The sequence below is a fragment of the Chenopodium quinoa genome, unplaced genomic scaffold (genome assembly GCF_001683475.1).
Source record: "Chenopodium quinoa cultivar QQ74 unplaced genomic scaffold, ASM168347v1, whole genome shotgun sequence".
Lineage (NCBI taxonomy): Eukaryota > Viridiplantae > Streptophyta > Magnoliopsida > Caryophyllales > Amaranthaceae > Chenopodium > Chenopodium quinoa.
Genome location: NW_018742684.1, coordinates 3,224,415 through 3,249,864, shown reverse-complemented (window position 1 = coordinate 3,249,864; position 25,450 = coordinate 3,224,415). Strand labels below are relative to the sequence as shown.

General features: G+C 35.5%; 4 protein-coding genes across 4 annotated transcripts; all 4 read left to right on the top strand.

The window, feature by feature from the left end:
• Nucleotides 1–4,173: 4,173 nt before the first annotated feature.
• LOC110722835 (E3 ubiquitin-protein ligase HOS1-like) lies at nucleotides 4,174–12,463 on the top strand. Its single transcript, XM_021902135.1, has 10 exons — nucleotides 4,174–4,574; nucleotides 5,744–6,134; nucleotides 6,401–6,535; nucleotides 6,654–6,829; nucleotides 7,283–7,690; nucleotides 7,788–7,946; nucleotides 8,854–9,348; nucleotides 9,639–9,776; nucleotides 10,757–11,478; nucleotides 11,734–12,463. The coding sequence occupies exons 1-10, from the start codon at nucleotides 4,467–4,469 to the stop codon at nucleotides 11,909–11,911; spliced, it is 2,910 nt and encodes a 969-aa protein (XP_021757827.1). The 5' UTR covers nucleotides 4,174–4,466; the 3' UTR covers nucleotides 11,912–12,463.
• Nucleotides 12,464–13,271: 808 nt separating this feature from the next.
• Nucleotides 13,272–15,271, top strand: LOC110722544 (transcription factor DUO1-like). The gene is made up of 3 exons (XM_021901810.1): nucleotides 13,272–13,471; nucleotides 13,911–14,169; nucleotides 14,708–15,271. Exons 1-3 carry the CDS (start codon nucleotides 13,272–13,274, stop codon nucleotides 15,239–15,241), a joined length of 993 nt encoding a protein of 330 aa, XP_021757502.1. The 3' UTR covers nucleotides 15,242–15,271.
• An 887-nt stretch (nucleotides 15,272–16,158) lies between these two features.
• LOC110722834 (2-oxoglutarate-Fe(II) type oxidoreductase-like) lies at nucleotides 16,159–19,313 on the top strand. The gene is made up of 11 exons (XM_021902134.1): nucleotides 16,159–16,380; nucleotides 16,507–16,699; nucleotides 16,876–16,950; nucleotides 17,209–17,260; nucleotides 17,517–17,638; nucleotides 17,784–17,884; nucleotides 18,033–18,091; nucleotides 18,194–18,250; nucleotides 18,502–18,547; nucleotides 18,777–18,856; nucleotides 19,013–19,313. The coding sequence occupies exons 1-11, from the start codon at nucleotides 16,291–16,293 to the stop codon at nucleotides 19,074–19,076; spliced, it is 939 nt and encodes a 312-aa protein (XP_021757826.1). The 5' UTR covers nucleotides 16,159–16,290; the 3' UTR covers nucleotides 19,077–19,313.
• A 1,233-nt stretch (nucleotides 19,314–20,546) lies between these two features.
• Nucleotides 20,547–25,432, top strand: LOC110722833 (flavonol synthase/flavanone 3-hydroxylase-like). The gene is made up of 11 exons (XM_021902133.1): nucleotides 20,547–21,026; nucleotides 21,480–21,672; nucleotides 21,805–21,879; nucleotides 22,054–22,105; nucleotides 22,464–22,588; nucleotides 22,781–22,881; nucleotides 22,963–23,021; nucleotides 23,509–23,565; nucleotides 23,870–23,915; nucleotides 24,537–24,616; nucleotides 24,950–25,432. The coding sequence occupies exons 1-11, from the start codon at nucleotides 20,940–20,942 to the stop codon at nucleotides 25,011–25,013; spliced, it is 939 nt and encodes a 312-aa protein (XP_021757825.1). The 5' UTR covers nucleotides 20,547–20,939; the 3' UTR covers nucleotides 25,014–25,432.
• Nucleotides 25,433–25,450: the final 18 nt, after the last annotated feature.

Genomic DNA, 25,450 nt, shown 5'->3' with positions numbered 1-25,450 from the left:
TCAACAAGCTGAACTAGTCCGAAAGGTTAGCTTGGCAAAATCAAGGGTGTATTTTTCTGGTAATGTAAACATTAATTTGCAAAGCGAGATTAGTGTGGCTTTGGGCATGGAAGCCACTGAAGATTTGGGAATGTATTTAGGCATGCCTACCTTGACAAGTAGGGTAACTAAAGATACATACAGCCACTTATGCGAAAAGATCGATCGTAGGCTTGCGGGTTGGAAGACAAAATATTTATCTCTAGCGGGCCGCATCACTTTAGCCAAATCTACTATCTCAACTATGTCCTTCTACTCTATGGAATCTGCAAAAATTCCTCGATCAATTTGTGACTCGATAGACAAAAAGACGAGGAGATTTGTTTGGGGTGGCAATGAAGACACGAGAAAGATGCACCTGTTATCCTGGGAAGTTCTCCAAAAACCGAAAAGGTTAGGAGGCACTGGTATTTTTTCGGCTAGACAAGCTAATGTTGCCTTGCTAACCAAGCTGGGTTGGCGAATCCTTACAGAGCCACACTCACTTTGGTCTAGTGTACTCCGTGCAAAATATTGTAAGGGCCGTTGTGATGTTGATATGTTTGAGCCAAAACCAGGGTGTTCGAATGTCTGGAGCGGAATAACAAAAAATGCTAAATTCTTGAGTAAGGGGATGAAAACGGCTATAGGCAATGGTACATCCACCTTGTTTTGGGACCATATTTGGGCCACGGATCAGCCCTTGAGTGACTTGGTAACTCAGCCCCTGCCTTTGGAGATTGCGGGTGCAACTGTAGCTGAGATGTGGGAGGTAAATCAAGGATGGCGATGGAATAGTTTCAGCCCTTTTTTGGATGAAAAGACGCTGAAAATTATTCAGAGTTTTGAAGTCAAAGTTGATCCCAACTTAGGTGATCTTGTTTATTGGAAAGCAAACTCCAAAGGCAAGTTCACAATCGATTCTGTGCTAAGTATTATGCGACACGAAATAGACACTTTAGATGAAGAATGTTGGGATATAGTGTGGAAGGCACCTGTGCAACAACGAGTTAGAGCCTTTCTTTGGTTAGCTTGCCACGATCGGCTACTTGGGAATTTAAACAGATTTAAGCGCAAGCTAACCGACAGTCCAAAGTGTTATATTTGTGGTGCGAGTGAAGAAAGTACTTTGCACATCCTTCGTGATTGCTCAGCTGCTAAGGTAGTGTGGCGCAAGATCCTCTCACAATCAGTCTTTGACGCCTTTTTCCAAGGTTCATTAAAGGATTGGATCATGAGACATAGTAAAAATATGGACCATATGGATGAAGAGAGTTGGGCTTCTACTTTGGAATAGCAACTTGGTGGATTTGGAGGTGGAGGAACTGCCTCGTGTTTAATAGACAAGACGAAATCCCAATAGACATAGGAGCTTTCCTACAAATTAGATATGATGAAACCCGTCGAAGCATCCTGGGATCACGCAATGGGAACCAGAGCCATGGGCCTCGACAAAATATCAATGTAAGTTGGTTACCTCCCAATGAAGACTGGTATGTCTTGAACTGTGATGGTGCTTCGAAGGGTAGTCCGGGGGCAGCTGGTGGAGGAGCAATAATTCGTGATCATCGAGGTGGTTTTGTCTCGACAATAACTGCTAATTTTGGAATTTGCAGTGCATTTAGAGCTGAGGTTCTAGCCTTGACTAATGGTCTAAAAATTGCTCGTAATCTCCAGATTCAACAATTAGAAGTTCAGTTGGATAACTTATCTTGTGTCCAAATTCTTCAAAAGGATAACATAAGCAGAGGTGAATGTTATCATGAACTTACTCTATGCCAAAAGATGCTCAAGGACGCCAATTGGAGGATAAAAGTTGCTCATATTTATAGAGAAGGCAATCGCGCGACGGATTGGTTAGCCAACCGCGGAGTCACTCAAGACACCGGAATATTGTTAATTGAGACGGTACCATTAGAGCTTAGTAGGATTTTGGCGGAAGATGCTAGGGGAGTGGCCTTACCACGCCTAGTACCGCCTTAGCTTTACTTAGCCTGTTGGTAGTTGGTGTGTTTTTCTTTGTTTTTCAGTTAGTCTTTGATTTCTTTTTCTTTGTATTTCTGGAATTTTTCCTCATTTGGATCAAAAAAAAAAAAAAATAGAGCTAAAATGTTCATCTTATTACGTTTAGTAATAATTCAATAAAACAAGAAACAAAAACTTTTTATTTAAAAAGTATCATCCTTCCAACATTCGTGAAGCAAATTATATCTTCATAATCAATTTAATTTTGTTTTGGAAATTAAAAGGCAAAGTCAGATTTGGATTATTTTTTTGGGTTTTAGTTTGAAAATGGTGGTCTTATACGGGAAAAAGGTGAATAGGTAAGATTATGATTTTTTAATGAGTCAATGTTTTTTTGTATACAAATTATAGGCCCCTGATTTTTGGGGGCCTTGTTAAGAGGGTAAGAAAAAACCGATTCAAAGTCGGGCTTGTTGATTCATGTAAACACCATGCATGCTTATGCAAATGAGAATGTAAAAATACCATAGTCAATAATAATAAAAAAAAAACATATAAAATTACACTTTACTATTGTGTTGATAATACTTTTGAATCAAAATTGAGTAATTCTATTTTGAGGACTATGAATCATATTTATTAAAAAAAAGTATATTCATTTGAAAAAGGACACACTATTGACTACTCACATGACTTTTGATTAAAGAAAGGCATTACAAGAAAAAAAACATAATATGAGAAATAAGTATGAACTCACATATACGTTATCATATGTGACGAGTTGTAGATCGTCCACTTGATACATTTTTAGTTAAAAAGAACAAAAAAAAATAAAGGGAAATTCTCAATGATAGCCCTCTATTTTTGCTTATTTCCAATGGTAACCAATTTTTATTTTGATTATTTTTAATAGCCATATACTTTTATAAATTCTTAACCGTAACCTTACTGATATTTTTTCATTAAAATTCCGTTAAATCTAACATGACTAAGGGCCTGTTCTCATAGACTGAACTCAGCTGAACTGAAGTGAACTGAGCTGAGCTGAACTGAACTGAACTGAATATTTTATAAGCTAAGTGAAGGAAATTAGGAGCTGAACTGAACTAAACTGAAATGAACTGAATTTCAACGTAAGAGAACAGACCCTAAGAAACTAAGGTTAACTTTTTCAAAAAAAAAAAAAACGTAGTGCTTGTAGTTTAGTCAGAGCAATCCCCCTCCATTTTCATTCCCCTCTTTCCTCTTAAAAAAAAAAAAAAAAAAATTAGGGTTCTTGATTCTCTCTCCTCCTTATGGATTAACAGTTTTAGCACCATTATTGGATAATTGAACATCAAAGCCACACCCTAATTCAAGCACTAGAAAAATTGATTCTTGGGTGGGGTCTTGATGGGTGATCGGTTTCGTGGGAAAGGGAGTATTTTTCGTGGGTGGGTTTTTGGCGGATGGTGTTTTTGTGGGTTGGGGATTTCTTGGGTGGGGTTTTGGTGGGTGGCCAACTAGTTTCGTGGGGGGATTTTTCGTGGGTGAGGTTTTGGTGGGTTGTGGTTTTTGTGGGTGGAGGGTATTTTGAGTGGGGTTTGGGGTTGGCGATGGCCGATTTCGGGGGAGGTTGCGGTGGAGGGGATGGAGAGGGGGTGGTTTTTTGCGGTGGAAGGTGTTGCTGGTGGAGGGTTTTGGGGTTAGTGCATGGTGGCAGCCTGGCAGGCGCCTGGCAGCCATCAAAGATAAGGGAATGAGAAAGAAAATGGTTAAATAGAGATAAGGGTTAATTGTGGTTAAAGTTAACGGCTATTTAACGGATTTAGGCTTAATAAGGCTACGGTTGAAAATTTATAAAAGTATATGGCTACCAAAGATAATCGAAATAAATATTGGCCACCATTGAAAATAAGCAAAAATAGAGGGCGACCATTGAAAATTTCCCAAAAATAAAATATTACCGAAACATGTAGTCTCCGTACTACGAACACATAAACACAAACCGTGCATATTTCACTACGGAGTACTTTGAAATTCGTAACTGAACATTTTTTTAAATGACTGTGCCATGGGTCGAACCTAGCCGAGCACACCCACCATTTCACAACCTCTTTCTCTCTACGTTCTTTGTGGTTCTAGCCTTCTAGGTTAGATGTATTGGGCTATTATTACACTGTTCTTGCCGTCTTGGGTTTACTCCGTAATATTTGAGACCTCGGAGTAAAAATACGCCGGAAGATTCCCCCAAATTATCTCTGACGGCTCTGTAAAAAGAACCATCACCACTCCCAACACAAACCCCGTTTCAAATTTTTTTTTTCTTCCCAATTTCTAAAACCCTATTTCAAATTTCCCCAATTGTATTAAAATTCTCTCTCTTCCTAGAACAATCTTATTAATTTATTCACCAAATTCGAAAATTCACGGTAAACCCTAGCATTATCTTTCTCACTATTACTCTACTTCCAATTAGGGTTTTTGTTTGATTCATTTGTGCGATGGACCGAATTCGATACAACACCGCAAATTTCCCCTCTGAATCGACTAATGGTGTCAGATTTGCTTCTTCTTCTTCGCAACCAGATTACAGCAGCAAAGCTGTTCAGGTTTGTTTCTGTAATCTCAGTTCAGTTCGTTTAGTATGTACTGCAAATTTTGCGCTATATTTCCTTGATTTTCGAACACCCCTTTTGATTTTTTTGGGTAAATTTGATTTGTTATTGCGGGTTTGTTAATTGGTGAAGTTGTTCTAGAGCTTGGCATTGCGAATCATGCAACTGGGTTAACTATAAAATGTGGATTAGTTGTCGGTGTTATTAGGATTAGTGAACTTAGTTTATCGGCGGGTAAAAGCTAGATCATTTTAGGGAGTAATTGGGAATTAGGGTAGCATTAGTGATGCAATTTGGAAGCTATAGCTTAAGTTTCTAGTATCTAGATTTATGTGTATGCTCACTATGTAAAGTGCTGAAGGGGAGAAATTAGAAGCTCGAGGGCGCTCAGGCTATCGCGAGAATAATGAATTTAGTATTTGGAAATTGAAATTAGAGTTGAGGAGATTGGAGGTTTTAATTCATATGAAGTATATGGTAGATGCAAGCTTCATTGCCAAAAAGAGGGGTATAATAGAATTTGTATGGGGGCTTGTGTAGTTTTCAATTATGGTAAGAAAATTAGCATTATTTTTCATTAAAATTTACTAGTGTTTACTAAGAAAGTCTATGGCTTAAGTCCAAGGAGGAAAAAGGAAGTAAGTTGTAGAAAGAGTGGGCATTTTGGGGTGAGACCGCTGCTGGAGATGTGTATTCATAGGAGTGGAAATAGTGGATATAGGATGCTAATAATTGTTCTAGGTGGCACTCGAACTTGTTTCCATCCGAAGATTGATAGCTATGGCACCTCCTGTGTAAGGAAACTAGCTGATATAGTTCTCTGCTTCCTGTATCTACTAACACATGGTTAGTCTCATTATATGATGTTGGGCAAAGTTTATATGTATGTAGCCTTTCTCCTGACAGTCCTGAGTGTAGTTGCAGATTATTACTGAAATGCATGTGTAGCAGCGTAGGTATTGGATTTAGTTCTCGTTGAAGGAATTTATGGTACTTGAGATTTTAATGTGGATTGCAGATGATTTTCCATGCCACGACATTTGATTTGTGGGGGTGCTGCTTTTATCATCTGTTAGAATTTGAAATTCCAGCTCTGCTCAATGACCATTAGTCAGCATTATAATCATATAAATTACATTCTAACGCTTCTTGCAAAATTATAGGATGCTCTGCGACACCTGGCATCTATTGATCTGATTGATTTGTGCAATGAGGCAAAAGTTGAACGATGTCGTGCCAGCAGAGACCTGAGGAGTTGTGGTCGTCTTGTGGAGTCTGTGCTTAACTCATGTGGGCATGCATCTTTGTGTGCAGAGTGCAGTCAACGTTGTGATAATTGCCCTATCTGTAGAACTTCTTTGCCTAAGAGTGGAAACATACTGCGGCCTCGACTTTACTATGAGTGCGTTGAGGCAGGTCTTATATCAAAAAATTGCAATGACAGATTTCAAGAAAAGGAAGATGGTGAAATACACCTCACTGCGGACGTCCAACGTCTTTATTCTTTGTTTGATGTTGCCATGGAGAACAACTTATGTTGTTTGATAAGCCATTGTATCCTCTCATATGATTTCTAACATTTTTGTCCTTAGTTCTTTTGTGTATTAATTTGTGGTCACATATTCTAGTTATTCACCAAAATCTGTTGATCCCATTTTTTCTTTTGCTTTAATTTAAGATAACTAAAACTCCTTTTATAAGAAAAGATAAGCTTTTAATATCCCTTGTCCAATTCAATTATTTAAAGTCAGGGCTCAAGGGGGATTTTTTTGTAAGACTGATGTGTTGGAGATTGTATTTCCTTGACAGAAATATTATAGATGTTACAGATGTTTGCATGGATGAAAGTGCTGTATCAAGTGATCCTGTAATAGCATTTCTGCTGGACGAGGTGGTTGTCAAGGACTGGTGCAAAAGCGCATTCAAAAACATCATAGAACAACTTCGAGGGATATGTATCCGAGTTGCTTACGTTTTTTTAGTTTCTTACTTTCTTATTCCATTCTTAGCTAGCATATTCTTGATTGTTTTCTTCTGTTGCTTGCATTGTTTGTTTCTTGACTTTCTGACCAGATAATCTTGAAATAACTGAGATGAAAACAAAAATGGATGCACTTCTTAAGGTCTTGGCGAAGCTAGTTGGCTTGTCCAGTGTGCTGGAAGTTTTGAACTTGTCATTTAAGGATACACATTCAGCCAAGCTTGATGATCTCAATCGCCTTCAGGAGAGCATATTGAAGACCAAGCAGGTTTAGTATGTAAAATTATCTGTTTCCTGTCCAGATTGTCAACACTGTTGAAATGTTTATACACACACACACACACACGTTTGTATGTATAATTATTCCTTTATTTCTCAATACATGTATCATTTTGGCTTTTTAGTTTTTACACTCTTCATATACCAACTTTGACCACAAGCTATTGTGGATATGTGAAAATTATTATCATTATTGTAATCTTTGTTGGATTTATCTCAATGTATGATTTCAAAATATCAAATATTAATAGTTTTTTCAATCTAATATATAACTAAAGCTATTGACAGTTAAAGTTGCATGTTGACTAGTGTGAAAGTCAAAAAGATGTATGTATTGAAATGCTTATTTCCTGCTTTTGCTATAGAATCGTTTTGCATTTATAAAGACCATCTGAGTCTGCTATATGATTCTAATTCTGCTCTGATTTCTGTTGAATTTCAGCATATGGATATGATGTTGTGGTGCATTAGACATCAGTTTTTGGAAAATGTCAGGTCTCGCCATGACAATGTTTTTACATGGCGTTCAATTGTGCGTGAAAGGAAGTCAGCTGCTGTGCAGCGAGCCTGGCCTGAAGCAGTTGAACTTTTTGGAGAGTCCACAGGACAAGATAATTCGAGTCTCTTTATTGAGGACGCATTGTTGAATCTTGAGGTTAACAAGGGTGATGAGCAGGCAAGTGCAATTGAACTAGAAGTTGCATCTTTACAAAGGGATGGAGGTTCATCTTTCTTCAGGTCTAAGATTGAGGGTTTGGGAGGCAGCTATCCATTTGAAAACGTGAGGGCTGCCATTGATACACTCTTTCTTTGCGAAGGTTCTGACATGGTGGTTGCCAAACGTGCTATTGTATCCTTCACTTTTCATTTATATATGTTAGAATTCTGCCTTTATGCAGGTTTGTTTTAATTTAACATGAGAAAGATGCTTCTTAACTCCTGTTCAGTTGTTGTATTATCTCTTTGATCGCCATTGGACGACGGCTGATGAGGAATGGAGACTTGTTGTAGATGATTTTGCTGCTACTTTCAGTATAACTAGGCACTCTTTACTAGAGTCTTTGACCTTTTATCTCCTGGATGATCACACTGATGAAGCCCTACAGGTACCTACAAGTAGTTTTCACTTGATTAATATTGTATTATTGATTTAGCAGTGTGTTTGATGAAATGAAATGACCTATCCTCTGGATTATAAACTAAATTGACTTTCAATTGGAATTATGTTAAACATCTTTAGTATGGTACTATAATTGAGTTAATTTTTTGATAAAATCAATGCAACTTGAGTTATCTAGCATTATTTTTGTCTATCAGCTAGAATGTATGTACATATATATTTTTAGTCTTTTATACAAGTTACTTGCACTGAATAACACATTAATTAAGCATTAAAATGTGGCATGGCCAGTGATGGAATTTTGTGTACTTCTGTTATGGGCATGCTTGGATTAAAGGTAATGCATTAAGGGGGTGTTGAAGGCTAAATAAGATGAGGAAGTTTAGTTTAGGTGGTGTTCATAGGGGCGATGTAGTAATAACTCAAGGAGGGAGGGTAGGAAGGGGAATCATCACCCATGATGGGTAATTATTATCCCCAATGGGGTTAGTAATTCCCCCATTCCTCCCTCCTCCTTACACAATCACTATATCATTAGATCGACTACCATGCTCATCCACCTTCTGTTTATTATTTCTTTTTTTACTCTCTCCGTACTTTATCATCAACCTAAGCATGCCCAAACTGTTTATCATTGGCTGGAGGATTTTGTGACACGGCTATTAGGTCCATGTGGTTATGTGCTCATGAACAGTGAAGCCAGTGTCTTTTAAAATTTGCGGTCTCTAATTTTTTGGTCATTATGGTTTGTTATAAAAATTCCTGTAACTGTATTTTCACTGATATTTTTTCAATTTCATTGTTGGAGTTTAATTTTTGTAGCTCCAAACGGTTGCTTTTATATCATTGGGCATGCTTCAATCTTATAGTGCTCAAATTGTTATATTATGTAGGAAGCTTGCCACCTTCTTCCAGAGATAGCAGGTCCAGAATCTCATCCTAAGATTGCAAAAGTTCTGCTAGAAAGGAAAGCTCCTGATTCTGCTCTTATGTTTCTGCGGTGGTGTGGCCGTGATGGTGGAGCTGAGGTTTCCTTGAGTGAGGCAGTCACAGCCATTAGGGTAAGAGTGGAATGCGGCTTATTAACAGAAGCTTTTATGTACCAGAGGATGCTTTGTATGAAAGTCAAAGAGAAGCAATTGAATCATAAATTGCCAGTTGATGCTTTCGATGAATCTGAAGGTGAAGTCAGAAGTTGGACAGATTGGGTGCTTGTACTGGTAACTGAGATTTGTTATCTTTGTGTCAGAAGGAATATTGTAGACCGTGTCATAGAGTTGCCCTGGAATGATGATGAAGAGAGGCATCTTCATAAATGCCTTTTAGATTGTGCTATAGACAATCCTCTTGCAACTGCTGGAAGTCTTCTTGTTGTGTTTTATCTCCAGGTGATTACTCCCTCTCTTTTCTCGTCTCCCCTCATTTTTTTTTTTCCATGTACATCTATAATCTTGGTAAATCCAGTTTCTTTCCCATCCCATTTGTCATCTCGCTTAAAAGACTTCCCATTTCCTAAAATTTAAGTTATCAAGTTGATGCAATTCTGTTTCTCTGAAGAAGAATTTTATTCAGACTGGTGTAGGCCTGGATCTGCATATTATTCAAATTAAAGCTATAAGGCCTATAACCATAGTTTCCTGAAATCTAATATAATAATATGGTTGTTTAAATACTTCAGCGCCACCGGTATATTGATGCATATCATACAAATAAGGAGCTTCAGTTAGTGGAGGAGGATTTCTTATCAAAGAACAGTGGTGATGAAGAGGGCTTGTACAGAATGAGATCGTCAGCTGACTGGAGATCAGGATTGGTTGTAAGTACTGCCACTCTGTACTGATCTCAATCTTGTGTACTTGTTATCTCTTATTTTAATCTTGATAATCTTGTGTTTGTTGAATATTGTTTTGATTTCTTTCTCAGTTTTACCGGACTTGCTTGAGTTCTCTCTGAGCTTATACTCTTGGGTTTTTTTTTTTTTTTTTTTTTTTTTTTTTTTTTTTTTTTTTTTTTTTAAGAGTGAGTTTACAATTTTAATTATTTCTGGAGATGATCTTTGGTTTAAAGTGTTTTGTGTATACTAGCTCAGTTGCATTTGCCACCATGCAACTGAGCTAGTTTAAAATGAGAGGAATGATTTTTCTCACGTGCAGTGTGTTTTCGTTGGTTATGGAAAGTACTTATAATTTTGTTGGTAGTTTTTTTTCTGGCCATTTTTCTTTCAGTCAACATACTGCTTTTGTGCTGTTCTCAATATTAATTAATTTCTCTGTTCCCCTAATATTGCAACAATATTACCATTTATGCACATGCTCTCTCTCTCTCTCTCTCTCTCTCTCTCTCTCTCTCTGTCTCTCTCTCCCCATAATCATTTTCATTGCACTTCCACTATTTCATATTAGTTGACATGTTTTGATTTTGAGCATTGTAAACATAAGTTAATTTGACTTCATATTACGGAGTATGATTTATACTTAAGAACATGGTCATGTGGGGTCTTGTTATATTCGTCTTAATGTATCTTTTTCAAATACCTCTTCATAATTTTTTTTTTCTTATTCTGATTATTGAGGATGCCTGGAAATGTGTCAACTGAAATGAAATGGAGGGAGTATTTATAGTCATTTCACATGGTACCTCCATTAAAAGGCCACCTCTGTGAACTGGCCTCTAGTAGAGTATTGTATATTGTTTAGGTTAAGTCTCTCACTGATGCACTCTCTTTCTCTTGATCTTGTTTTCCTTGCATGTATACCTGTTTGGCTTTGACTGAATTGGTATCTCTCTCTTGATCAGAATAAAGCTGTGGAGCTGCTTCCAGAAGTCGAGCAGCAGCAATTGATGGCTGGAAAATTGCCGGAGGATAGGGCTTTATGCGTAGACAGGGCTGATTGTCAAAGAGAAGCAAATATTGGTAGGGTGCGAGAAGAAGCTAGTTCTACGCCTTCAGCATCCTCTTCCTTGTGCTCTTCCCTTATTCTTCAGATGGAGCATGACACTTCTTTCAAGTCATCTGGGTTTCCAATTTCGAAACCAGCTGGACATGTTGGTGATACTGAACCTGAATTTCAAAATCATGCATCTCCCTCTACTTCTCATGGAAACTTTTTTATGGACACTGAAAAATCATTAAAACCTCCATTCAGCATGGTAAAAAATTCCAAGCTTGATGATGTATTGACCTCTGGAATTCGTTCCATGAAGGCTTCGGCTCTTAAAGATTTTAATAGAGCTTCATCAAGGCTTTTCAATGGTGAATTTCAAGATGCCCAACTTGATGAAGTTTCTCCCCTAGTAGAGCAAAATGGTCTGTTTGGACCTCTTCCAAAAGTTAGCCCTCCACATTCTCGAAGGGTTATGGCAAAACCAACAAGGACGCCAAGCAGTAACCGTGGCTTACTTGATGACTCACCTGAAGAAAGATTCAAAACTGCCTCTGGCAAGAGGTTCTCACCAAGAGACCTAGATAGACCTGGAAATACGGCTTCTTTAGGTGATGCAATGGATATATCATGGAGGTAAAAGACTTGACCCTTTTGATCCTTTTGTTTTTAGCTCAAGTTGATTCCTGACTGGGTTAATAATCCTGCTCTCTCTCTCTCTCTCTCTCTCTCTCTCTCTCTCTCTCTCTCCCCCCCCCCCCCCCTCCCTCTTTTCCTTCCCATGAGGCAGGGGTGCTATCAATTTGATTCGTAGGTAAACTTATGCAGCTTTGAATTTTGCCCATCTACTATCTCTTTATTATAATTCACGTATGCTTTATCTCATAACAGTCGAGAAGTATTCAGCTCTCCTGCCACTGATTTCAATGCTAGTAGTGCTCAAAGATGGAGGTCAGATGAAACTAGTGAAGAAGAAGAGCAGCAAAGTCCGGAAAAGTTGAGGGTTGCTTCGTCTCGTCCAACAACAACGAAAAGAAGTTCTATAAGGGGTCGACTGTCACGTAGATAAATTTGTGAATGTTGACTGTCGCAGGTCCTTGATTTTTTAAAAGTGGGCCAAGTTGTGAGTGTTTGCAATACTTGTTAGAAGACGAGACAGAGTTGTACACATAGCTTGCAAAGAAAAGAAATATAGCAATACTTTGCTGACGTTGGTCTCTACAACTTCTGATGGTTAAACTGCAGTGTGTAGGGAGAAAAAAATTGGTAAGAGAACACCAAATTGCACAGTTCAGTTTCAACCTGTGTTTTTTCTAATTTGAGGAGGAGAGTGATTTGCAGAATCATGCATCCTAAGTTGAACAACGTGAGGCCTGATACTTTGCCCTTGTTCCTCCTGCATTTGTGCATCTTCTCATAGCTTCTCTACTCATCTGATGTAATTTATGTGCTATGAAATTTTTGAAAACAGAGAATGTGAGCTTGGCTTGGGCATCATATGCCAATCAGCTTCAAATTGATGGGATTTGTTTTGGAAGGTGTCCAAGCTCAAGTAACGATACGGTGAAAGTCATTTTTTGTCCATGCTCTATCTATAGTTCTAATCACCTGCAATTTTTAACAGCATGCTTAGTATGATCTTTGATGAGCCTCTTCTTCCCATTGTTCATCCTCACCTCATTTGGGCTTTAAATGGTGACAAGTGACAACAGTTTGAAAAAAAAATGTCAAAGACTAAAAAGTATTATTGAGGTTAGCCAGTGTGGCTCTCTCAGAGAACTATATTAAAATCTGGAATTGATACGAATCACTGCTTAATCAAAACTGCAACAGAAGTGTTTGAATAATTCTGAAGATCACTCTTTTGATTTTCTAGAAATTACTCTTCACTTATCAAGTTATCATACTTATGCGCCTGAAAAACAATTACTGCCTCTGATTTTTGTTATTTGTAACTTTTGGGTATTATTTGTGAGATATAAAATACTCTAAAGTTGCAAATAATAAAAATAGGAGGTAGTATATGAATGATGTGTTACAACCTTACAATAAGTAACTTGTTAACTTGAGAACGCCTGGAACTTCAGGGGTTGATAACTTTTTTTTATTTTTTAAATAAAAATAAAAATACAGTTATTTTACATAATTTTTTTTTTTTTTTTTAACAAATATTATACGTAGTATATTCCTGCATAAGGCAAGAAATTAAAAGAAAATGGAAGGGTATTATCTTACATTATACAGGAATTTAGCGTAATGGTAGACAGAAATAAACGTGGTTGCTTAGTGGAGTGTGGTCACTAAGCCATTAACCGTTTTAACCGCCACTTTTGAAAATCAAAAAAGTAATCTGTCGTACAAAAGAATAAGCAAGCAAGGGCTACTTCCATTCCTAAACAAAAAACATCTAAACTTCATATGAATTTATGATGAAAAAGAAAGGTTTTAAGGATCAGTCAAATATTAGGAAGGGTCCATGGTCTGCTGAAGAAGATGAAGTTCTTATCGACTTCATCAACAAAAATGGACCTAGAGACTGGAGCTCCATTCAATCCAAGGGCCTTCTTCCACGAACTGGCAAATCTTGTCGTCTTCGTTGGGTCAACAAACTCCGACCCAATCTTAAAGTGTGAGTTACTCCTTATAGTATTGCATGATTGAAGAGCAATAATGTATGGTAATCTCGATAGTATTGCATGATTAAGTACTTCTAGAAGAGATCAATGTAGGATAAATTACTTGAAAAGTAGAGGATTCGAAAAATAGGCATCTCATCATGTATGAACTATTAAAAATATGTCTATGATGTGTAGTGTTTGATTAATGTCTCTTAAAAACAACCATTGTAGCCAAAGCAACCACAATCTTAATATTCGCAATTTGCAAAGGTAAAAGGCAGCCATTGTATAAATTTTGAAGATACATATTGTTTGTAGAGAACCATTTTAAGTTTTTAGTAGCTTGAACATTTTACATTTGATTTTTCATTTAGTAATCTTTAAATTTTGACATGCTTTTAAATATTTTGGGTGTTATTTTTTTTGTTTCATCTGCTTTGTTGGGTAAAGAGGTTGCAAGTTTTCAGCCGAGGAGGAGAGAATTGTGGTGGAATTACAAGCAAGACTTGGGAATAAATGGGCAACAATTGCTTCACATTTGACAGGAAGAACTGATAATGATGTCAAGAATTTCTGGAGTTCGAGGAAGAAAAGATTAGCAAGAACCTTGAATTCCTCTTTACAACCCAACAAGAAGTGCCTTTACCAAGATCAGAGCAAACAGAAATCAACCGTGCCAACTCCTCAACTTCCATCATCGAACTTGGAGGTAATTAATACTCTCTATAGATAATTGCTTTGATCATAAATTGTATATATGCAGTAAGAGTATCTTTGTTAATTTTCAACTTACGGTTTAAGGATGATTACAAGTTAGCACTAGTGCTCAAGGATTATTAGAAGTTGCAATAAAATGTTAACTGCTTTTATTGGGTTGTCTGTTAGGATTTTTGGTTTGAAATCTTATCTACAAGCTCTAATTTTCTGTTGATACTATCATGGTATTACATGTGTTGTATCTTGTACTCTCTCCGTTCTTAATGTAGGATACAATTTAATCTCAACAATCTTAAACTAATAAGACGAATATAGTACATATTAGCATCATTTTGTGCTACTACTAAAACTCATACATTCCATTACATTTTGAGTGATTTAGGCCATATTTTGTGCTACTCGTCTTCTTTTGTTATCTTTAAATATGTAATCAATGGCTGATGTTATTATGGAATACTAAGTAGGTATACAGTATCATTAACTATGATGCTAACAGTCTAACACATTACATACACTAACACGTACTTCAGGTTTCTGAGAGCTGCACTTCCATGATTCTAGTGGGTTCACATCCATCTTCAAATTACGACCTTCTTGGTTCCTCATCCCGGCCTTTAGATATCGAACCAATAACCTCATTACCAGCACCAGATACAGTAAGCAGTGGTCCACTGATAATAAGCACCAACCCTTCAGCAGAGTCCACTCTGTCAGAGACATCTTGGTTTCCCCAGCAGCCTAATCCTGCACCAGTCGGCGAGTCATCATGGAGTACATTGTCATACCCTCTTCCTTTTCTACATGATCATCTCATGAAGGATTTTGAACTAGTGTTTACTGAACCAACAAGCTTCTGTCAGTCATTGCCTTGTGATTTTGGGATGCCGTTTTTCGGAGGATCAATAGAGGGAAGCTGCAGCAAGAGTATTGTGCCTGCTGCGCAAAGAGATGCAGTGCAAAGTCTACCCAACCACCCAGATGGTTTCTTTGATGATTTTCCAATTGATGTTTTTGACAGTCTTGATCCTTTACCAAGTTCTTTGGATTACTTTCATTCATTATAATTGATTGAATTTTACTCTTTATACACCTATTTCAGGCTTAATCATAGACTTATTATAGTGTTACCGTATAAATTATAAATTTTAGCATAAAATGTAGTGAATAGCAATATGAAAAAATTTATAGGGTTTTTCTATACAATACCCCTAAGATATTCACTTTTCTAAGCTGTGCCCACCCATTGTCAAAATCCCACGCGCGCGGCTTGCCAAGGTACCTTTAGTTTGAGATCGATGTGATGGAAAACTTGACATGGTGAATGATGGAGAACGAGGTTGCTATGTGGAGAATCCAAAAAATAAAATAAACCCTAAGCCAAAAAACAGAGAATAAAATGGTTATTTATGGAGGGAAGAGTACTGTTCTTTTGGGGGGGATATTTTATCGTACACACTAAACATACCTTGGGGTTGTAGGTTACAACGTGAAATTTTGAAAATGAATGGGCATAATTTGAAAATGTAAATACCATAGGAGTACTGCGTAGAAAAACCCAAAATAATACTGAGTATATAATTAAGATTAGATCTAGTCATGAATCAAACGTATAACTGTCAATTTCATGTAATGACCCCAGGCCAAAACGCCAAGGTGCCAAATACTAAAAAATCTGTTTATGATTTCATTTATATTCAGCAATCTCAACTACTCTTCTGTCTCATTTATTATACTACAATTTATGGGTTATTCTAGCTAATCCACATCAAATTATTAGAGCTATACACAATTGAAACAAAATTGTCTTACTCTAAATAATTGATTTATAAGTACAGTATAACAGTATATATTAATTAACATTATATCTAGAAATTTTATTGATAATTAATAAATGGCAATGACTGTAAACACACTATATACAACAAATATATGTCTAGAGAAGGAGTTGTTGCCTGTCAACAACTCCATAAAAGTGACACAAACTGACAACGGTAAACAGGTAAAGTCAGATATAATAATCCAACTACTTTTATTATATCAAAACATGGAAAATATGAGTGAAGCTACCTTAATTATTAGCTTTTGTGTGTGTAAAAAGTAGAGCTTTAGGAAGATGGAAGAAGAGAGTATTGCTATTGCTAATCTTCCTATCATCGACTTATTGTCGCCTGATCTTAACTCTACTGCTGCAACACTTCGCCAGGTTCGATCCATGCTTATTTTACTTATTACTACGACTATAGCAGTCTATGTGTTCACTTCGCCTAATTTTTGCTAGACTAACATTATAATACTTTGGTAGTTGAAATTGGTTTTATTAATTTTGTAGGCATGTATCGACTTTGGTTTTTTCTACATTGTGAACCATGGAGTGGACAAAGAAATGTTTAAGAAATTATTTGAGGAAAGTCAGAAGTTCTTTACACTTCCTTTGGAGGATAAAATGAGAGTGGCTCGCAAGGGAATTTGTGGGTATACGCCTTTATATCATGAGAAATTGGATACCGCCAGTGCTACCAAAGGTATAATTTTGCTTAATTGTCATATATAGAGTATATTCGAGGTTAAATTAGCTCTTTATTTTTCATTGTTTGAAATATGTTGCAACAGAGGGAGTAATATGATAAAGTATAACCCAATAATTTTTGTGTTATAGTACAATATATTCTTACCTTGATTTGTATAATAAATGCAATAGGTGACTCAAAGGAATTTATGGACATTGGCCCGTTTCATGATAAAGATAGTGATTTGAACCAATGGCCTTCTGAAGGTAACGCACTTTAATAAGTTTTTGCATCAAAAAATAAGCTGATATAGGTGCTTACGGATCATCTTCATTTGACTTTAGTTGTCACTATTACGAGTATATGAGTAGTTAACAAATCTTTGTACAATCCGGTTTTACAATAATGTTGTGAGATTGATTAGGGCAATTATATTATCCCATGTTCCAATGGTGGAAAAAAATGAATTAATAATTAAAATTAAAAGTGACAACTAATTCATCTATTATCTAATGGTGTTTCAGAGCTTCTTCCAAACTGGAGACCAACCGTGGAAGCTTACCATGATAAAATTTTGTACGTTGCTATATGATACAAGTATTATTCTTGTTTATTTATTTGCTTTCCTAGAGCATATACATAACGGAAATTAATAAGGGGAGAAATGTCAACAATATCCTTAGCAAAAGTCTATTTATAATGTACTTATCAGAGTAAATTTGGACATTTCACCCCTTATTAGTTGCATATCAGATACGTTTTCTTGTTTATAGTATCTACTCGTATATATGTAACAGTACTGATAATGCGTACCATCATGGTGTGGCCTCAGGACTGCTGGTAAAAGATTATATTCACTTCTTGCTCTGGCCTTAAACCTAAGTGAGAACTATTTTGAGGACATTGGAGCTCTGGATCCACCTATGCCTTTCATTCGCCTCTTACGTTACCCAGGTACTTCCAATTATATATACGTGTGTGTTTCTTCAAAAAAAAAATATACGTGTGTGTCGTGTGATATGATAATTCAAGGTCTAACACAGATAATTTGTATCAATACTCATCATAATATTACTTTTCTCTGATTTTACAATTTCAGGGGACCTCAGTTATTATACTGATGAAGTTTTAGGTGCTTCTGCTCACTGTGATTATGGAATGATTACATTGTTAGCGACTGATGGTGTTCCTGGACTGCAGGTATACATGATACAAGTACATACCGCGTAGTATATTTGCTTATTGTTATGTACATTAAGTTACATGAATTTTTCCTTAGATAAACCATCATATTATTATGTGAAGTTGCAACTGATTATCGATCATGCATGTTTATTTATTACCTAAGGTTTGCCGGGAAAAAGATCGTCAACCTCGTATTTGGGAGGATGTTCGTCATATTGAGGGGTAAATCTTACGCTAAAGTCATGAAACTACAATTCCTAAATTGTGGATGCAAATTAATATTGAGTTAGGTCTTGAATTTTGACAAGTTTGATACATTTGCAGGGCTTTAGTTGTCAACATTGGTGACCTTACTGAGAGGTGGACCAATAATGTATTTAGGTAAAGGACATTATATTATTTTGTCGATTACCAAACCATCATTTACATAATTACATGACACTTTTGTTGTTGTTGCCCGTGGATATTGACTGATAATTTGATACGAGTAGTATTGTATCAAATACTTGGATCAAATCGATCAAATCAATCCAAATTGCGGCATATACTATGGATTTCCTACTATCCAGGATTAAATTTCATGCCAACTTAAGTTTTCTCCTTATACATATTGTCATGTTTGATGGTTGCAGGTCGACATTGCATAGAGTGGTGCCAACGGGACAAGAACGTTACTCTGTATGTGTTACTTTGTATTCTTTTTGCTTCAATGCTCTTCTATTCTTCAATCATTTTTACCTACTCTTATTCTAATAGTTCAATTTACTATATCCCTTAAAAACTATATGTCACAAAAAAAAAAGGTACTTATACATACAAGTATAATGTTCAAGCTCTACATATTAATCCTTTTGAAATACGTAGTATAAGTATGTGTTGCTTGACAAAGACTAAAAATGTAATGCAGGTGGCTTTTTATCTTGATCCATCGCACGATCTTATAGTGAAGTGTTTAGAAACTTGTTGCAATGACTCAAATCCTCCAAGGTTAATTTCAACCTTTTTTTTTCTCTGCTTTAATTTTTCAGTTAATCGTACTTATTTCATGAATCATAAAACACTTGATCCCTTAATGTGCATCAGCTTTTTTTTTTTTTTTTTCATGAAATCGACTAATTAACCTTCTTCTTTCCTCAATGACAGATTTCCTCCATTTCGCTATATTGATTACCTTCTAGAACGCTTCAAGGGCACATTTGAAGCTTGAAGTTACACGCACGGAGTAAATAATAAGATGGAATATATCATGTAAAATAAATAAAGCCTTAGAATTTACAAAGGATAGATTATTATCATGTGATGAATGAAAACTCTTTGAAAAGGGTGTTAAATAGCTTTGTCTCTTTAATTTCGATGATTTTTTGTTTGTTTGATGTAAAACCTGACATGCTAATGCACGTCTCAAACGTGATTTGGGAAGAACACACTTCTTTTTAAAGTTTAAGCTTGGGAATTGAAGCCTAGTTTCATTTGTCAAGAATTTTGGATTTGACTAAAGTTGTTTATGTTCGTTAAAGAATTAGTGTCAATTGGAATGGTATATACTTCCTACAAAGTATATGTTTACTCCCTCCGTGTTTTAATAAGTGTTACAGTTTGACTAAAAATGCATGCCGAGGCACGATTTATGACCATATATTTATCTAATTATATGTTAGTAAAATCATAGAAAATTTGATATTATGAAAGTATACATTATAACGAATCCAACAATTTATTATACAATAACATATGTTTTTTTTTTTTTATATATATATATATATTAGTAAATTAATCAAGTCAAAATCATTATTTGAATAGTGAAAAAAGACAAATTGTAACACTTATTAAAACACGGAGGGAGTATGATTTTATGAACCATCCACCATTTAATTTAACATCTTTCAAGTGACTTGTTTAATTTACCATATATTTTTTTCATCCATCATAATAAAGCATTAATCTACTTTCTCTGTTTTATAATAATTGCAATACTATGAACGACACACGTGTTAATGCGCAATTTTAAACATTAATACTACATCCGTTTCGTATTATTTGCAACGATTTGACATAAAGTTTGAATAGAAAAAGTTTAATCAGTGCAAATAATATGAAGCAGAGGTAGTCTATGTAAATATATGTTCTAAGAAGTATATACTACCTCCGATCCATTTCGCATTACTCGCAACAAAAGGGTATTATTTATGAGACATAAAATATTCCTTTGTTGCAAGTAATGCAAAACAGATGTAGTAATGAAAATAGGAAAATATTATACATAGCCCTTAGGGCTACATTTAAGCATTAAATTTGCACTTGAAAATCGCAAAAAGTTAAGAAATCATCAAAATATAAACACTAATAACATTTACGCGTGTTTTTGTCGTGAATTCCTAATTTTATACAATTCCAAGAGTATATTTAATGCTTATATATAGCCTTTAGGGCTACATATAACATTACCCATGAAAATATACTCAAAAACTAATAAAAAAGCACTTTACATTTTTTATATAATGATTAAAAAAAATATAGTCAATTTAAGAATATAAATAATGCAAAAGTCAAAGTGTGATACGATTATTACAAAACAAAAAAAGTAATATTAAAATAAGTAATGCTATATTTATTGTCAATTCTTCTTTTAGGTTTTTATATGCAACCTTAAGGGCTGCATATATTTTTTTCCTATTAAAATTAACAATATTGTATAGATCCAATTCCACCCGTTAAAAATTTTGAATAAATTAATTTATGATAGAGATACAGATACCCACCTAATTCATTGATTGTGTGCTAAAAGCCTAAAATAACTCAATTATCAACTTACCTATTCCTCTTTGAAGTTTGAATTATTGCCGACAAATTTCACCTGCTTTCGTTGTAACCAAAACACCTTAAACCAAAACCAAAAAAAAAAAAAATAATAATAATAATAATAATAATAATACCCCCTCAAAAAAAAAAAAAAAAAAAAACTTAGGATAAAAATAAGTGCTTGTAATATCCGAAGATTTTAGAAAGGAGAGAGGAAGTGAATTGGTTGAAGAAGCAACAGTGGAGCAGAAAATAGACTTGTTGAAAAATTATGGGAGAAGTTAACTTAATTGCAAATCTTCCCATCATCGATTTATCGGCAACTGATCGAATTTCTACCGCTGCTACACTTCGTCAGGTTTCCTGCTTAACTTCTTTCTTTCATTCTTTCTATATATGTTTATGTACTATTTTATGTTTTCGAATTAATTGTCACGTCAATAATGTAATTTGAACTCGCAATATCATAACTTAACTGACCGGTGAGTTAGAACACATTACATACCAATGTTATTTTTTTTTTTCACGTTTGTTGATTAAATGAACCTTAATCATCAAAATGAGCAAGATGTTACATCTGGGTGTATATAAGAATCTCTCTAAAAAATTTGCTCGGACGAATGGAGATTTTTTTTTTTCTTAATCATTCTAGAGTATTAGGTGACAGATAGAATGGACCAATTTGTTTAAGAGGACAATAATTGATCTCATGACACAGAACAATGAATTATCTAGAGTTGCAATTCTTGTAGAAATGCCATTCAGGGAAATACATTTTGTGTTGCTAACTTGCTACATTTGGGTGGTTTAGACATGCATCGAAGTCGGTTTCTTCTACATTGTGAATCATGGAGTGGACAAAGCTCTATTTGAGAGATTGTTTGAGGAGAGTAAGAAATTCTTTTCACTTCCCGAGGAAGAAAAAATGAAGCTTGATAGGAAGGAATTCAGGGGATATACAGCTTTATATTCTGAGAAGTTGGATACTTCTTTAAAAACCAAAGGTTTTGTTGATCCATCATCTTATCTATTTGTTCTTTTAATTGTCAAATCACCTTATTTTGTGTACAAAAGTGCAAGGAAGTTTGAAGACTTAGCAACTTATTTTATTTGATATTTTTAATTTTTGATTGCAGGTGACCCAAAGGAGTCTTTCTACATTGGCCCGCTTCATGATGAAATCCGCAATTTGAACCAGTGGCCTTCTCAAGGTAAGCTTGTTGTTAAAGCTCAAATTTTATATTACCTCCGTTAAATGTTATGTGGAACTTTGAAATATTTTATATCTCACAAATAATACCCCAAAGTTGCACATAATATTGTATAATAAAACTTTATCATAATTCAGAAACTAATTTTAAAGTGTGCTGATTGTGTCATACCAGAGCTTCTTCCAAATTGGAGACCAACTATGGAAGCATACCATAGACAAATTCTGTAAGTTTTACAACTTGATCATGTCCAATATATGCATTGTCCAGCCTTGTGGTTTGTTGAGGGACATACTCTACTGTCAGTTTTAGGTGGTCTGATCTTGTTAGTTTCTAATTTTAACTGGAAATGGCGATGTCAAGGAAAGTTATATCTTACCTTAGACCCTGCAGTTTCATACTTTATTAAGGTTGTAGTGGACAAAGATCAAGTCAGTCTAAATCTGATGGCATACACAATATGTCCTGGCAACTAAAGGGAGTCAGGGTGGATTGCTGATGAATTATATGTATCTGATGTATTAGTGTATTTCAGTTTATGGCCTCCAAAATCCAATATAATGCTTATATGTGTGGTGCCTCAGGAGTGCAGGAAAAAGTTTATTATCACTTCTTGCGCTGGCATTGAACCTTGATGAAAAGTTTTTTGAGAATGTAGGAGCTCTGGATCCACCAATGCCTGTTCTTCGCCTCTTACATTATCCAGAAGGTCTGGTGAAATATATGTATTTACCGTATCAAAACTATTTCTCAACTTGGTTTCCTATCCTTCCCAGTATTTCCTATTTATATATGTATCCTTGTGGGACTGAACATGCTGTAATTTGTTCAACTTGAATCCTGACTTAATTTCAGGAAGTCCATCTTAATACTTCTTTTCTTATATGTATTTTACTATCAGGTGACCACAGTTGCCACAATGATGAAGTTTTAGGGGCTTCTGCTCACTCTGATTATGGTATGATCACTCTGTTGGCCACTGATGGTGTTCCTGGATTACAGGTATGTCTAAATTAGTCAAAAAATTAAAATTATTTGATAGTTGCTCAATGATGAAAAACACATTCTATTTTGTTTTCTTAGGTCTGTAGGGAAAGAGATCGTCAGCCACAGATTTGGGAGAATGTTCCTCATGTTGAGGGGTGAGTTTTCAGTGTAATGTGGCATAAATGCCGAATTTAGTCAGTTGGATGAAGCTGCATTTAAATGAACATTACCCTTGTTGCTTAGCTGTGAGATTTATCATTTATGTTGCTCATAGACTTTATTTGGAAAATGATAATGTAGAAGTACTATGCAGAAAAATTCATTACTCCAGAAAGCTTCACAATTGTAGGGCTTGTAGCTCTTAAATGTTTTCTCGACTTCTCTTTACCATATCTAACGGTCTAAAGGTTGCCTTCCTAGCTACACATGTATTCAGAAGAGCCAAGAACAATGAAGATTTTCCATTTTCTCTATTTTATTTTTCTTCTTTACATGTTAAACTCAAGACATATTTCAGGCAACATAGACCATGTATTACTATTCAGGGCTTGCTGCTGCCCCCTTCCCTGCTGATTTCTCAATTTTTTGCATATGATTGGTGATGACTTAGAAATTCTGAGTAATAGTATTATGTTTTTGCAGGGCAATAATTGTCAACATTGGTGACATTATGGAGAGATGGACAAATGGTTTGTTTAGGTAAGTACTACAGTTTAATGGTATTTGTCAAAGAACTGGCATGATTAAATATTCATTCTGTTCTTACCAGGATCAGTTATCAAACCTTTCATTTCTTCATTCTCTCTCTCTCTCTCTCTCTCACACACACACACACACAGTCACTGCTTCATTATGCTATAGGGATGCAGCTAGCAAGGTCTCACCATCTCAGTGGGTGATATCGTGATACACAAGTACACAACAATACAAGATTTGGGATGCAATCCCTTTTGCATTGTACCCTTTCCTATTTCCTTACCTGTTTTGTGTTATATGATGACAGGTCAACATTGCATAGAGTGGTGCCAAAGGGACGAGAACGATATTCTGTAAATAATCTTTCCCCTCTTTTCCTCCTTTTCCTTGCAGTTTTTCTAGTTAACCCTCCTAGTTCAGCAGGCATTCATCATATGCAGTTCTGTTTACCTTTTGCTGTTGTGCACTTGCATGTGTATGCCATGTTTGAAGTTTATAATAGCATCAATCTCCACTTGCCAGTCTTATTATATTATTTAGATGTTAACTTGATAAGACTAGAATGTTTTAGAATTTCTCAAATTTGTCCAGAAAATTGATGTTTTCTTGTTTTTATGAAACACAGAAACGTTCTTGGTGTATTTGACTACATTACTAAGCGTCTAAGCTAAGACTTATGTGCTGTTTTATTTGGTGAAATATCTTCAGGCTTTTCAGCTACTTAAATTACATACAACAATGTTGAGTGAGATCTTTACAATAATGTTGTCATTGTAAAGCTGTCTTGTAAATTAAATCAAATACCTATATTTTGTCACTGGAATTTGAGAACATCAGAGCAAGAGCCTCAGCATTTACTGAGGACTTAAATAGCTGCATTTCCTATGATATTATACTTGCATCTTTTGTTTGAATTGTTAATCTAATATCAACAGTACCTAAAGTAACGATACTAGTATTGCTAACTTGTGCAGGCAGCTTTGTTCCTTGATCCTCCACACGATTTTTCAGTGGAGTGCTTAGAAACCTGCTGCAGTGAGTCAAATCCTCCCAGGTAAACAAAACTACGGCTTTATTCCTAGTCTGATCTTCATTTTGACTAATTTACAAATCAGCAGTATTCTGTAAAAGTTTTCATACTTCAGCTCCACCTATTATAAGCATATGCATTAACATAGATCAAGAACAGTTGTTATCAGCATATCGTCGAGGTTGAACACCCATCATGCTTGCTCACTTGTGCAGTTTTGCCCATGGCATTACAGTTACATGTGTTGATAAAATAGATGCATTTTCTTCCTTCCATCGTAGATGTCTTTAACCTGATGTAATATTTTATATATCTTAGAGCGGATTATGACTTTACTGTTACCCTTTTTATTGGCAGATTTCCCCCCATTTGCTACAGTGACCACCTCCAAGAACGTTATAGGGTTACATATGGAGCTTAGCTAGGAGCCCCTTGGCAATCACTTACGTACTCGTACCTTAAAGAGCAAATGTTAGCCATTTTGGGAAGTGCAAGTACGGTCATACACAGTAATACAGTATGACATTACCAATTATAATGATATATGTGTGGATCAATAGGTGAAAGATGGAACGAACTTGGAATTCATACATTTATAAATGTACTCATATTATTGTATCTCGTAAAAATGTAAAATCTGCTGGATGACTTTGCTCTCTTTTAGATTCATATGAATCTGAAGGTAAAGTTTAAGTAAATCCAAAAAATGTTTTGTGTAGTGTGAACGGATTATGAAAGGAATTCCATCCATTGATCTGTTGATTTACTCTGAACTTATTCTCTGATTATTATATAGTTTGAACTATAAGAAGAACTAAATACAACCTAAAGTTTGTACTCCGTAGTTTGTTAGCATTA

What these genes read in the sequence shown, in the direction of transcription:
- LOC110722544 (XM_021901810.1), top strand. Translation starts at nt 13,272, where the DNA reads ATGAAAAAGAAAGGTTTTAAGGATCAGTCAAATATTAGGAAGGGTCCA. An exon ending in CTCCGACCCAATCTTAAAGT is followed by an intron (nt 13,472 to 13,910) that starts GTGAGTTACTCC and finishes TGTTGGGTAAAG; the next exon opens with AGGTTGCAAGTTTTCAGCCG. An exon ending in TTCCATCATCGAACTTGGAG is followed by an intron (nt 14,170 to 14,707) that starts GTAATTAATACT and finishes CACGTACTTCAG; the next exon opens with GTTTCTGAGAGCTGCACTTC.
- LOC110722833 (XM_021902133.1), top strand. Translation starts at nt 20,940, where the DNA reads ATGGGAGAAGTTAACTTAATTGCAAATCTTCCCATCATCGATTTATCG. An exon ending in GAACCAGTGGCCTTCTCAAG is followed by an intron (nt 21,880 to 22,053) that starts GTAAGCTTGTTG and finishes GTGTCATACCAG; the next exon opens with AGCTTCTTCCAAATTGGAGA. An exon ending in AGTGAGTCAAATCCTCCCAG is followed by an intron (nt 24,617 to 24,949) that starts GTAAACAAAACT and finishes TTTTATTGGCAG; the next exon opens with ATTTCCCCCCATTTGCTACA.
- LOC110722835 (XM_021902135.1), top strand. Translation starts at nt 4,467, where the DNA reads ATGGACCGAATTCGATACAACACCGCAAATTTCCCCTCTGAATCGACT. An exon ending in AGAACAACTTCGAGGGATAT is followed by an intron (nt 6,536 to 6,653) that starts GTATCCGAGTTG and finishes CTTTCTGACCAG; the next exon opens with ATAATCTTGAAATAACTGAG. An exon ending in TTGTTGTGTTTTATCTCCAG is followed by an intron (nt 9,349 to 9,638) that starts GTGATTACTCCC and finishes TAAATACTTCAG; the next exon opens with CGCCACCGGTATATTGATGC.
- LOC110722834 (XM_021902134.1), top strand. Translation starts at nt 16,291, where the DNA reads ATGGAAGAAGAGAGTATTGCTATTGCTAATCTTCCTATCATCGACTTA. An exon ending in GAACCAATGGCCTTCTGAAG is followed by an intron (nt 16,951 to 17,208) that starts GTAACGCACTTT and finishes ATGGTGTTTCAG; the next exon opens with AGCTTCTTCCAAACTGGAGA. An exon ending in GATGTTCGTCATATTGAGGG is followed by an intron (nt 18,092 to 18,193) that starts GTAAATCTTACG and finishes ATACATTTGCAG; the next exon opens with GGCTTTAGTTGTCAACATTG.